Raw genomic sequence first — 15142 nt, 5'->3', positions numbered from 1 at the left:
GAGTTGATACCATCATTCTAGATAGTTGGGTGACTTGGATTGAGATTCTACTCTATGTATCGTCCTCGACCTTAGCTAGGTATTAGGCCATGGTAATTTCTTGCTTTTGGTTTGCAACGATCCTAATTAAGATGTTGATGGCTTAAGCTCCGTAATTGTCTTTGGGCCCACATACTCTCCAATGGCACGTGTACTTATCACATAAGGTGGCAAAAATTAATGGTGTCCACACTCTCACTATACTAATGTCTAAATATCTAATTAACAATCTGTATCCTATGTTTTCTGTGAGTTACTGGAACTGGACTTCAATGTAGTTTCTCACATTTTATGGGATGAAAGCCTTACTAGATGGGAATTTGTTTAATACAAAATCAATCCATTAGTTTCTCGGAATGGATTCTTCAAAACCAAAATCCTCAATCCATATCCAAAGTTATCAAGATCGGATTTCATCCAATCCATTCACAACCCAAGGGCATATATCACTATTCAAGATGCGTTTATTTTGAATATTAGAGTAATTGGTCGGATGTATGTGCCACAATAGATTTTTAGAGAGAGAAATACAATACATTAAACTTTTATTGTACAATTATAGCCAATTTTCTTCTTTTTAATTTTGGGTATTTTAAAAACAACCCCTATAAAATTGATGATATTAAGTTTGTCCTCTTGTAAAATGCAAGATTAGATTTAACTCCTTACCAGAAGTCAACATTATATTTTGGTGATGCTTTAACCATGAACTTTTGATTTTTTAAGTATTTAAAAAGTATTTTGAAAAAAAAAAATTAAAATTAAAACTTCACCATAAAATATCAAGAAATGCAACTTTATCTTACGGTCAAGAAGGTAAGTCTAATCTTGCGTTTTTCAACGGGTTAAACCTAATATCACCAGTTTTACTACGAGGTGTTTTAAAATGAGCTGTGATAATCTGACTTAGGCATGTGACATATTCAATCGACTTACCTACAGGCTCAAAAATTGTAGATCTACTCTCCTCAGAATGCAAAATTGCATTTTTTTTATAGGAAATCATAATTTTGTATTTTGAGGAGAGCACATCTACGATTCTCGAGCCTATCACGTCAGGTATGTCGAATGAGTTGTCACGTGTCTAAGTCAGATCATTAGCACTCTTTTAAAATACCCTTTAATTTCCTTGAGAGTGTATGTTTACGTCTATCAACATTTCACATAACTTTTTCGTTCAAGTTGTGACATACTGCCCTATACTCTTCGGATAGAGCATTTTTTAGAATCATAGATTTTTCCTTGGGATACACAATGATTCTAACACATGCCACGTCAGAAAAGTATGGGGACATGAGGAGTGAGAAATCATTATTCTTATTCTCATGCACGAGGAACACCCATCCAACTCGTTCTCTCCACTTTTTTTACTTTTTATATGTGTGGTGACGATGAAAGAAAGAAGAAAACTGGCTCTCTCTCCCATGGAGAAAGAAAAAAGGGAGCAAACAATGGGAGAGGGTTCCATAACTATTGAGGAAGCCAAGAAATGGTTGGAAGATTTAAGTCATGGTCGTGTTGGTCGAAAGATCGATAACCTAACTCATCAGGGCCTCAAGGTTGTCCTAGTCCAGAGAGGTTTGATCAAGTGCAACTTCGTCCTACCAAAAGAAGTAGCAGTAAGATCTTTTTTCCCACTTTCATCATCTTCATTTTCATCCAAATTTTTCTATTTTTATTTTCTTTAAATTAATCTGTCTTTTTTTTTTTTTTTTTTATCCTCAGGTATTTTGTGTAATTTTATTATATTTTGCAGGATAAAAATGGAAATTGGCATGTAGGTGCAATAGCTACTCTGATCGACAGCATTGGGATAACGGCAGCTGCGATAGCGGATTCTGTAGGGAGTACCCACGTATCCACTGATTTCAACATTTCCTACTTTTCAACGGCTAAGATTGACGTATGGCTCTCAATCCCATTCGCTTTCATATATTTTATTTCTATCTCATGAGGAGGAAATATTTTTTTTTACATTGTTCTAATTAAAATACTTTTTTGAAAAAATTAGTGCATAAATCAAGAAATTAGTGCTTAAATCGATAAAATTGGATAATTTTTGGTACATAATTATTCCTATTATTTAAAATAGGCTCGATGGAAACAATTACATAATTCTAACCTTATTTTGATTTTTTGTCAAATTTTTTGGGTTCTTTTCTAATTTTAACCCTTTAAAAAAATAATAATAATAAATAGATAAATAGGGATCCAGTCAACTGTTCCATTCTTAACCAAGGTCAGGTCGCACCCCATTTTATGCCACATGGCATTTTTTTTGTGTTTGATAACTTGTACCCACTAGATCTAATCTTTTGAAAAAGAATTTAAATCTAACTATTAGAAATCATTCTTAAGATAATGCTATTATCATTGGATGCACATCATCAAACAAATTGGTCTTTTATGTGTAATTCATCAAGGGATGGATCACATATCCATATAGTTAGTGGGTCACCAAAAATACTATCTGACATAAAATGGGGTGCCACTAGACCTTGGTTAGGAACATGAACCTGACTAAATACCTATTCTTTTAAAAAACTCAGTGGAAGTTGGATCAATTTCCATTTTATATTAAGAGGCTCTATTTACACACTAAATGGCTAATGGTGGTTACTTTAAGTGAAAAATGTATTTAAAAAATACATTTTTCACCCTTTTATGTTTACTCATTACACCCACCACCCTACCAAACGAAAGAACTACTTCTTAATTTCAAATGGCAAATTCCAATTAGGGGATTTCATTATGGGAGTAGAAGTTAGCGTGTCTTTTAGCTTTGTAAAAGCCTCCGGGTCACGCAGGTTTTTATAGAAGGTTATAAAGAATTTGAGTTCAATATATAGATTCTTATGTGACCTTTTGTCAAACCCGAGGACTCTTTAAAAGTCAAGAGTGATAAAAATATGCTTTTCTTTTATGAATAACTAATTAATTACCTATCGTGGGAGAGTGCACAAATTTCCTTTCTTTCGTAAAGCTTCTAAACTCAAGCCTAGATTATTTAGAAAACATAGTGATTGACCAAAGCTTTTTGATTCCTTTGAGACAATGCCTATCAAAGATCTCTCTCTCTCTCTCCTCCCCCATATTTATAACTCCTTTTTGAGTTTTGTAAGAGGTTGAATCTAGAGATTAAGTCTTAGGTGTTTTTATTTTCTAGGTTATCTTATTCCTTCGAAATTTCTTTTATTTTTTGTATTTAATCATTAAGGTGGATGGAAAATCACTATTAAAATTCAAAAATGACGATTTTGAATTGAAGATTTTTTGACAAATTTCTTTCGGTAGGTTTAGATCAAATTTGGTAGGTACCTACTGAATATTATCAAATAGATTTGATAAATACCTATTAAACAAAAAATTTTATCGAACATTACAAAAGAGATTTGGCAGGTTCCCACCAATAGAACTTTATCATGTGAATGGCTTCGACTCGATTAGAGGTGTTACGATAAGAAAATAAATAAAATCAAAGCTTAAAATCTTTATTGAAATGCTTTTAGATGCAAAAAATAAGAAGAAATGAGAGAGAGAGAGAGAGAGAGAGAGAGAGAGAAAAGAGAAAATACGAAGAAGTAGAAGTAATGAGTTCAATAGGCTATTGGGAGGGTGCAATGAGAACTAGACAAAATAATGTGTGCAATAAGACATTTTATCTTTAAGGTGGGTATTGCGAGTAACTAGGTATAATTAACCATTTAAGTGTGCGCAAGTAGATACACCTTTTAATATTCGAGTTGTGCCATTGGAGACCACCATGCTCTCACACCTACTTAAGTGGAATTTTTTTTTAAAATAGAACTTACATGTATACACTTATCGTATTACTTTATACACCTTCCATCTTTTCTATTTATTCTATTGAATGAAACCTTAACCATGCCACCATTTTCTCCATCTATTCTCTCCTTTTTCACCATCCACTTCTCTCTCTCTCTCTCTCTCTCTCATTTTTCTTCTTCTTCTTCGCATCTAGAAAAGTTAACGAGAGTTTCAATTTCAACGATGGTCTTCTTATTCTTTAATCTTACATTTTTTTATTTTTTTATCTTAACACCTAAAAAATCAATTAGTTGAGAATATTTGTGTGCCAAATTTCCCGTTTGGTATGCCACTACCGAATCATTATTGTGAGGTTTAGTACATACCTACTAATCTTATACACAAAGGTTCGACACTGATATACCAAATTAGAGATTTACATAAGAAAGTTATGTTCGATAGGTACTTATCAAATTTTTTCAGCAGATACCTACCGAACAAAACTCTCTCAGGTAAACCTATGTGTTTGGTATGTCAGTACATATCGAATTGATTTTGTAATGTTTGGTAGATACCTATCAAATCAGCCAAAACTAGTTTGGTTTTGAACGTATAAAAGTTCGTTTATTGACTTTTAAGAATTTTAGTAAGTAGGCCTAAAGAATATTATGAAAAATTAGGTGGGCAAACTAAGTAAATGGCGTCGAGAGCATATATGGTGGACGCGAGTAACACTACTCTTGTGTTTAAAAATGAACGGTCATTGACAAACCTCCCATCATCTACAGTTTTGTGGGATAAACCTCCATCAAGCTATAATGTCATGGGACCCACTTTATTTTTTTTATTCTATACCTCCTCTAATTTTACTATATTTTATTTTATATTCCTTTAATCCACTTTATTATTTTTCATCTTTTACTCATTTAATCTCAATTTTTTTTTAATAATGCCCCTCAATCTCTATTTTTTATTTTCACTTTTACAACCTTAACTCGAAAGAGAATGCCCTCGTCTAATTTTACTAAATTTTTTCTTTTATCACTTTAATCCACTTTATTTTATTCATCTCTTACCGCTTTAATTTCAATTATTTAATAATACCCTTTCTATCAAGTTATAGTTTCTTGGGACCCACTTTATTTCATTAATTCTTGAGCTCATCTACTTTATTATATTTTTTTTTATCCATTTAATTCATTTTATTGTTTTTCATCTTTTAGCCATTTAATCTCAAATTTTTTATAACTATTTTGTGGGTTAAACCTCCCATCAAATTATAGTGTCATGCGATCCACTTTAGTTTTTTCTATTCTTTACCTCCTCTAATTTTATTATATTTTCTCTTCCACCCCTTTTAATCTACTATATTATTTTTCATTTTTTACCCCATTAATCTTTATTTTTTTAATAATACTCTCCCAACTCAATTTTTTTCTACTTTTAATCCCTTAACTCAAAAGTGGATGTCCCCTTATCTACCTTTACTATACTTTCTCTTTTACTTCTTAAATCCACTTTATTATCTTTAATCTTTTACCTCTTCAATTTCAATTTTTTTTTATAAATAATACTCCTTCTATCAAGCTATAGTTTATTGGGATCTACTTTATTTCATTTATTCTTCACCTCCCCAAATTGTCTTGTATTTCCTCTTTTACGTCTTCAATCAACTTTATTGTTTTTCATCTTTTACACCTTTAATCTCAAATTTTTATAATAATACCTTTCCAATTTATTTTTTTCACTTTTACCCCCTTTATTCAAGAGAAGAAGAGTGACAACATCGGGAGACAAAATTTGTCCTATATGACTTAAGAATTTTAGATTGGGCTGATTTTTTGTGAGGATAACTTCTATTGGGAAGTAATCATTCTTTAACTTTGTAAATCACTTTTGATAGGGTTAGAAATTTCAGATAGAGCTGATTTTTTGTGAGGATAACTCACAAGAAATAAGCCCAATCAAAAACTTGTAATTTATATAAGAAATTTTTTGTCTTCCAAAAATTGTCCCCCTATGATTTTTTGTTTAATGCTCAATATATATATATATATATATATACAAGATTCTTGCATGGCAATGACTCGACAAGTGTCTTCAAGTCAAATGAGCCGAGTTCAATATGGGGAATCCTAACATCCATTCCTTTATGGGGATTGGGGACGTTAACAATTCTCCATACCTTTATTTAATATAATCGATTTCAACGGATTTTTTTGTAAATATTTATATACCAAAATACCCTTATTTTTTCACTAAAGGATAATAATAAATGTATTTTAAGGACATTTTTCAAAAATTAAAATTAATGTCCCCATGAAATAGTAGACGTTAGCATCCCTCTATATTTAGGATTGACTTGATTGGAACCAGACTCCTCCGGTTTCAACCTGGCTCTTGCCAAGCCAATTGCAAAGTCCCACTCGATTGGAACAGAGATTTGTTAAAGTTATGAGCTAAACGGATGAACCAACGACACGACACCATGTATACCAAAAAGTTATTAAAAAAATAAAGCACTTAAACTGCTCACAAACTTTCTCTTGGAATTTTCTCTCAATGACCAATCATTTTTGCTCATTTAACATACATTGCGTCATGCCATTGATTCATCAGCTTAGTACATAAATTTCAAAACAGCAAATCTCATCAGTTCCTCAATTGCTATATTATGAATCTAGATCTTTGTTTTCAATTATTAGAATCAGATTATAGAAAATAATTTCTAGGGTACAAAATCTCATATGACTACAATTTTTTTGAAATTGATTTCAGAACCTCATTTAGGTGACCATGCATGTTTCTATAATCAGTTTTTCTTTTTTTGTCCAATTTAATTCAGGAAGAAGTCGAGGTTGAAGCTAAGGTATTGGGATACAAGGGAAATCTTGCTTCAGTTATGTTGGAGGTTAGAAGGAAAGAGAGTGGAGAGATGATTGCTTTAGGAAAAAAATGGATCTCATCAAGCAACATTAAAAAGAGAAAACCATTAAGTAAGCTTTGAATCAAATTAAATGGGTTTTTATAGCTTGGTTTTAGCTTATGTTTCTTGTTCAATTATAGATTTTCTATCAAATTATGGTTTAATTCTAATAGAACCAAACAAGGGGTATTTTTTTTTTTTTTTTAGGAATCACAATATCACCCTCAATTGTATCACTTGTGACCATTATTTTCAAATATCATCCAAGACAAAGATGATTAGAGTGAGTCATCTCACTATTGTTCATGAACAAGATGAAATTTTCTATCAAGTTTTATTTATTATACCCTGATTTCTTACATTATTTATCTCATCTTAATTTAAGATTAAAACACACAATTCAAACATTTATTACCTCCACATTACAAAGAATCGTAAGACATTCAAACAACTTAAAATCAAATCAAACTTTGTCCATATCATGATTTCAAATCTCGTCGGATAGAGTCGGATATTTGTTAGCCATTATTGTGTATGAATTTTAGATATTTCTTGGGAGTTTTAGTCAGCGGTGAAGTCACTTGTCAAAAGTAGCAAATTCATCGCTTTTGCATAGAGATGAATTTATCTTTAGATATATCTTTACGGAGTACTTAATATGTATAAATAATAACTAAATGAATACTCTGATCCAAAGTTACACCTTGATTAAGATTAGGCTTGGATTTAAGCGATAACTTCATCACTTTCTTGTGTTGAGTGAATTCACACTTTTGACCCAGGTGTCCATTTGACCATTATTATATATGTATTTTTGAGTATTTTACGAAAATCCATTCAATAACGAATTCACTACTTTAGAAAATGATGGATATGTTATTTTTGTCGGACGGAGAATTCATTATGAAATGTACATCCGGATTAAAAGTTATATCTAAATCTTATAATCGATGAGTATCGTCAAATTATTTACACGTAAATCTTAATAATTGCTTTTGTATTTGCATAATCTGTGGTACGACCCTGATCATAACGTGAATATCAATTCAAAATAAATTAATAATAATAATAATAATAAAGATGAAAAAGGTAAGAGATTGATCTGATTAGAGGCAAATAACAAAATGATTTAGATTAATTGTCTCATTAATAAGTAAAGCCAAAATAGTGTGGTATTTGTTTATAAAACTAACTTATCTTAATCTTAGTTAAATTCAAATTAATTCTATCTTTTCCAATCTAAATCTCAACTAACAATATTATGTAACATGTCCTATTCTATTATTGTAGTCCCCACTACTAATATCTTGGTACGTAACTGATCTAATATCTATCGTACCAAAATCTTTAATCTATATCCAAAGTTATCTGGATCGGATTTCAGATCTGATCCAACTCATTCACAACCCTATACATATACATTATTACTAGTTAAGTTGAGTATATTTTGAATGAGTTGTGCTGGGTGACACAGGATTTACTGTGATTCTCACAATTCTGATGTGGACATGCATACATAACCATAGATGGTTTTTACTCATATCGCAAGAAAACACATCTATGATTATGTGCACATCCCACGTCAAACTTGTGAGAAGTGCAGTAAATACTTTTTGTCATTTCAACATTTTTCCATTTTGAATATCAGAGTAATTGAGCATCGTATGTGGGAGTGCAACACATGTACGTCTATCAACGCTTCACATACTTTTTCTTATATTCGGGGAATTCGCTCTTTGACTTTCTATAGAATTGCTATTGGCACCCCAAATTTTACTTATTACATATCAATTTCTTAAATTATTAACTACCCCAAATTAAAGATTAAATGGATCTTCAAACGTTACAAAAGTTGAGCTCAAATTATAATTTCAACAGTACAAAACATTATAACACTTCAGTTTACGATTAGGCTTATGTAAAATCCTAAACTTAAAAAAATAAAAATCTAGTAAAAAACCCGAGAAAGCTTCCCCCAACTTTTATTTATGATTGGTAATAATCTGACTCGAAAAAACGTACTCGATCAATATGCGGTTGATGTGGCAAGTGCACAAAATCTTATATCTTTTTCTTCAAGATACTCAAGGAAAAAGATCTACGGTTTTGTGCACTTGCCATGTCAATCACATATGTTTTTTCGAATCATTTATTGTTGAGATTGTCAACGATTTTGTAAAGATAGCCAATTGATTTTATTTTCTTATATAGAAGATTGTATAGGCAAATTTCTAGGGAGCTAATTGAGGATTTTAATCCTATTTATTCACTGTATTTGATCAGTTAATTATCAATAACAAAAAACCTATTTTATCATCATCCTTGTTTACATGGTATTAGAGCTGAACAAGGTTTTGTAAACCTTTGCAATCCAACCCCATAAAATTCATCCCAAAATTCCAAACCACAAATACCTATAATGAGAAATCAAAACTAGATTTCAAACAAGTACCAACCAAATGAATTCCAAAATCAAACCCTAGATATCAAAATCAACTTCAAACCTCAAATTTCCAATTTTTCTTTGAAGGTCTGTTGATAATGCACCTGTTGCCGCTCGAAATCGTCGCCTAAAGTCCGTCGACATCATCATAGAAACTGTTGCAAATCACAACTCGAAGCCAAATCGTCGAAGTTGTTGCTCCTCGATCGTCATCACGGCCAAATCAATGCAACCCCATCATTAAAGCCACCAATCAAACACGGTCGAGAGAGCCAAGCCATCGAACCAGAGGCCATCACCGCTATCATTGCCATCACTGCCGCTCTTCCACGCCATCGTCGTCATCCACTACTACTGCAAGTTGATTTCGTATTCTCTTTCTTTTTTGTTTCCGTGTGTTTGTTTTTCCGTTTGTCTTGTTCAGCTTATTAATGCTGTGTTTGTTTTTGAGTGAACACATTGGATCCTCTAGAATCAAACCTGTTCCAATTCTTGTTCAGTCTGAGGGTGCCTATAATGCAGGCATTCAACTTACCAAAAAAAATTATGATTTGTGATCTCAATTGATGGAGATGTATATTGCTGAACGAGAAAAATTCTCCTACATCATGGGCAAATCCGCTCTAGCTGTTGTGTTGGATAAGGGATATGAAAAATGGTATGTTGAAAATCAGAAGGTAAAACGCTGGCTTCTGATGTCCATGACCCCTGACATCATGAAGCGATATCCTTGTATACCCATGGCCTGTTAAATCTAGAGTACTCTATCCAAAGCCTTTTATGATGGTAATGATGAGATGCATGCATACTTTTTTGCATTAGAAAGCCTTCTCAACCAAACAAGGTGCCAAATCACTCTCAATATACTATGAGGAGTTAACAAAAATTTATCAAGAACTCGATCATCGTGATAAAGTGGTCATGAATGATCATGATGATGTTACAGCATACCAGCAGTCTATTGAACAAACCTGAGTACACATATTTCTTGCTTGATTGGATAAAAGTTTTGATCAATTTCGACGAGAAATTTTACGTCATAAGCTACTCCTAATCTGGAAAAGTGTTATTCCTTAGTCCGTCGTGTGGTCATACGATCTATTACTTTGAATGAGGACATTGAGAAACCTGAAGCTTCCATTATGATTTCCCGCCATATACCAAGTCAGACGTCCCAAGATCGGCCCAAAACCACCAATCCAAAGAATTCCAACAGTTCAAACAAACCTACAAACAAATGCACTCATTGCAATCAAACATGACATTTAAAAAGTCGTTGTTGTGAATTTATTGGATATCCGGATTGGTGGGACCCACAATGACATCAAAATTCCAAGCGACCGTCCACTGCAGCAGTTGCTCAAATAAAGGAAGATGATATCTTTCCTATGTCATCAACATTACTAACCACTACAAATACTGGAGGTAAGGCCTTCACCACTTCTACACCTATTTTGAATAGTGCATGGATAATTGATTATAGTGCTACTAATCATATGACATTTGATGTTAGATAAGGTTTGAGCAACTGCTATCATTTCTCTACTAAACACATGTTTATCACTATGGATGTTGTCTTTTATGAAAATACTATGTATTTCTCTAAGTTTGACTTTCAAGGGGAGTATATTGAGTAAATTCAGACTCTTGTATACAACCTTGAGGAAAATGTTGTGGAAGTATCTGATTAAAATGTAGGTGATTTGGATCCTAGTGGTCAAAACTTGGATTTAAGGGGTGATACCTTACACAATGATACAATAAGCGTAGAAGTGGATGAGTTGGAACCTACTGGTCAAAACTTGGATCAAAGTGAAAATGAGCACCCAGAAAGCTGGGAAACGTCTGAAACCGAGCCTAAGTCTCTCCCAATTGATACACTAAATCAATCATTGTCTGAGGATATTTCTTATACAATGCTTGAGTCATCCAGGATACAGTTACCACAACGTCTCAACAAAGGTATTTCAAAACCTACATATGAACCTCAATTGTCTAGTAAAGTATGATATCCCATAAACCACTATATGTCTACACATCGCTTGTCACAAAAAAATTAGTCATTTATTAATCAATTATTTACTGTATTTATACTGTAGACACCCCAATTTGAACGGGCCCTCACTCGAAAGGGCCCAAAAACAGTAATTTTCCAATAAACTTGGCCAACGGGCCTCGAAAGCTCGAAGCATTAAAATTTGACATTTTGATCAAATCAAAGCCCCTAAAACCTCCCAACATGTTAGAAGGCCCACTAAAAGGACTCGTCATGCTCCCATCTACTCCACTCCACTCAAAATATCAATTTTTCGACAAAATTGGCCAACGAGCTTCAAAAGCCCAAATCACTAAAAAGTGACATTTTGATCGAACCGAGGCCCCTAAGACCTCTCAATGGTCTAAGGGACCCACCAAAGGGGTTTGACCTATCCTCCACTTGCCCAACCCTCACCACTCCGCCTTTTTATCTAAGAATACCTGAATGCTTGATAAAATTCTCCAACGGGCCTAAAAAGCCCGATTTTCCAACATGTGGTATTTTTTATCAAATCAACAATTGCAAAAATCTCAAAAAAATTAAAAAATGTGAGACTTGGGATGCCTACCCCCTCTACTCCCACCGCTTCACCTTCGAATCCGCAAATAACCTAAGCCCATTCAAAGCTCACAAGCCTTCAACTCTTTCCTAAATTAATTTCTCACCCTACCCCTAACCTAAAAATTGATCCCATATCACCTAAACCCTAAAACCTACCCACCCTCAAAAATCAAATCCAAAACAAATCCTACCCAATCCAAAATAACATATAAACAATCTCCAAAACCCAAACCCAACAATATAAAGCCCACCAGACATTATCTATACTCAATTCATTATCCAACCCACAACCTTAACCCATTAACCACTACTCATATCAATCAATCACCTTCTCAACATCAAAAGATGACACATGTCATCATCCCCTTTCACCTCCCTCATCTAATCACCTACCCCCCATCATCATTCTCCAAATAATTCATTTAACGTACACCATTTCATTCCAAAATCACCTTAACCCATACCCTACCCTAACCTAACCTATCATCATTCTCTAAACCACCCACACCCCAACCCATATCCTACACACCCTAACCTATCATCATTCTCTAACATCATCAACCACCCATCACTTTCCCTTAAAACACTCCAACAAAAATCATCTCAACCCATACCTCCCACCATCATCATCAAACTAACCCATACCCTTCTCTCTAATCAACCAACCACCATCACCAATCAACCAATCTCATCATCTCCCCCATTTGCCACATGTCATCATCAATTCTCACAAAATCCAACCAACGAACCTCTTACACTACCCATTTTCTAAATCTAAACACCTCACCTCTTCAACCAACCTAATACTCATTCTCTAAACAACTTCCTTACACCCCCATCCCCCCATCAACGATCACTCATCTCACCCCACCAAACACTCTACCCAAATGGATTTGGGTAGGATCCAAACCATTTGGATATAAACCTCACCCATTTCCACTCATTACAAAATTACCCTTAAATCCCCTCAAAATTTCATATCCTTCACCCCCAAAACCAATGTCATTATCCATTCTTCCAACCCTTCACCCCATTATACCCCTAAACACCCTCCAAACATCTATAAATACCATCATCCTCTTCCCAAAAATGGTTACCAATTTCTCAACCATTATCACCAAAAAAAATTTAACCAACCACTATTACCAATTTCTCACTAATTCTCACTACACAAAACTACTACCAATCCCCTCCCCCAAGTCTCATAAAAAATTACTATACCCCACTCATCTCTTTCATCATCTCTTAACTACTCCTTCAAGTATACAAAAGGTCACATTTTCCTAAATCTTTAAGGACTAAAGAAGAATCTAAGAAGAAGAAGAAGAGATCGAAGTGTCAAGGTGGGTGCAACAAAAATACCCCCTCCTCCCTCCTTCTCTACCCTCTACATCTTCCCTCTTCCATTACCCCCCTCTTCTCTTCATTTTGTTTTTAGCTGGACTTTGGGTGAATAGTCCTCAAGGCAAAAGTTTATAAGGATCATTTTCATTAATGGAATGATCCTATAATATAGCCGAAAGTAAACCCCTATTTAGGGTATAAATGCACACACGTGGCACCTTATTTTTCATTTTTTTAAAATGATCGAGTTCTTTAAAGTTACCGTCACTTGGCGGGGAGAAAATGGTGCCTAATACCTTCCCTTTTCTCCAATCGAGCCGCTTACCCCGAATCTCAAGGTTTGATTAGTTCATGTCCATCGCGAGTCACTATATGCCAAAAAATGTCATTTTTTGAAAAATGTACATCGGGTGACCATTCACACCCACTTACAACATGAATGGTGGCGACTCCAATCCTTAGTAGATGTGGTCATCGTAATGACGAAGTCCACGTATCTACATATACCTAATAGTGTGTAGAAAGCCTTAACTGATCCAAGATGGAAAGCCACAATGAATAAAGAGATGACTTCCCTGCAGAAGAACCAAACTTGGGAGCTCGTTGATCGTCCCACAAGAAAAAAAAACTGTTGGTTTTTTATTTTTCCTTTGTTGACTTATTCTCGAACCTCAACTTGGTGAATATGGTTCTTTTTTATTTATTTCTATTTTACGATTCTTGGATAGGAATGGCTCAACAAGTCAAGTCAAGTCATATGAATTTGGTTTGATATGGGGAATGCTAATGTCTATGGTTTCATGGGGACATCGACAATCTTACATTCCTTCAAATTTTCATAAATATTAAAATTTTGAATCGTTTTGAAGTGACACAACCACAGGAATGACGCAATGACATGGTGGCATACACATAACCGTAGATGCTTTTCCGCGGGATATAAGTAAAAAAAAGCATCTACGATTACATGTGCACCACTACGTTATTTGTGTCACCCATGTGTCCCCGTTTGTGTCACTCCAGCATTAGTGTAAAATTATTTATATACCAAAATACTCTTATCTTTTTAACTAAAAGATTATAATAAAAGATAATAATAAATGTATTTCATGGGTATTTTTCAAATAACTAAAATTGTAGAGGATGTTGACGTCCCCATGAAACGATAGACGTTAGCATTCCTTTTTTTGTCTAGGATTGACTTGGTTGGTTCGAACCAAAGTAATACGGTTTCAAAATACAAGAAATGGGTCTTCTGTTTCCGATTTTAGAGAATTCCTGATTTTCATCATAAGAGGTTTTTTCCCCTTTTACATATTACAAGATAGATCGGATTCTAGAGTTGAATTATTGGCGAGAATCAGATTCTAGAATCCAAGCCAAAGGCTTTGGATCGAATCTATTATACAACGTTGTCTTCCAGATATAGGCCATTGGATTTCAAGATGGGGTCATCCATCAATGATTTAAATTTGTACAATTCAATCCCCCCCCCCCCCCGCCCCCCAAAAGGAGGAAATTTTGTAACAGTTAGATGATCTAAAACATGGATTAATGTAAACTCAGCCTTAAGTTTTGGAGTTTGGTTCGGGTTCTAGAATCTGATTCTTTCCCACAATCTTCAAAATCTGATGTTGTGTTCTCTTTAGATTATAAAAAAGTATTCTTCGATAATCAAAATAAAAATAAAATATAAAAAAATCGGGTAAACTTAGAGATGTAGCAAAACCACTTTCTAGTGATCAATCCAAACCTCACTCATTATAAATTATAATCATTATTTTTTTTTTTTATTTAATTCAGGAAGAAATCGAGATTGAAGCTAAGGTATTGGGACAGAAGGGAAAGCTAGCTTCAGTAATAGTTGAAGTTAGAAGGAAAGAGAGTGGAGAGATGATTGCTTTAGGAAAGTAATGAATGGCATTAACCAGGATTAACCAGAGAAAACCATCAAGTAAGCTTTGAATCAAATTAAATGGATTTTTATATCTTTTTTTAGCATATTTTTCTTGTTCAATTGTCG

At 33.8% G+C, this 15142-nt stretch overlaps 1 protein-coding gene across 1 annotated transcript; it reads left to right on the top strand.

The window, feature by feature from the left end:
• The first annotated feature begins 1340 nt into the window (after positions 1 to 1340).
• Positions 1341 to 9783, top strand: LOC147388766 (uncharacterized). The gene is made up of 4 exons (XM_086417539.1): positions 1341 to 1658; positions 1796 to 1942; positions 6653 to 6803; positions 9264 to 9783. The coding sequence occupies exons 1-4, from the start codon at positions 1365 to 1367 to the stop codon at positions 9305 to 9307; spliced, it is 636 nt and encodes a 211-aa protein (XP_086273665.1). The 5' UTR covers positions 1341 to 1364; the 3' UTR covers positions 9308 to 9783.
• Positions 9784 to 15142: the final 5359 nt, after the last annotated feature.

This window comes from Akebia trifoliata, chromosome 12 (assembly GCF_017979445.1).
Source record: "Akebia trifoliata isolate Shusen 1 chromosome 12, ASM1797944v1, whole genome shotgun sequence".
Lineage (NCBI taxonomy): Eukaryota > Viridiplantae > Streptophyta > Magnoliopsida > Ranunculales > Lardizabalaceae > Akebia > Akebia trifoliata.
Note: the sequence above shows the minus strand (reverse complement) of the source record. Positions and strands in the feature narration are given on the sequence as shown.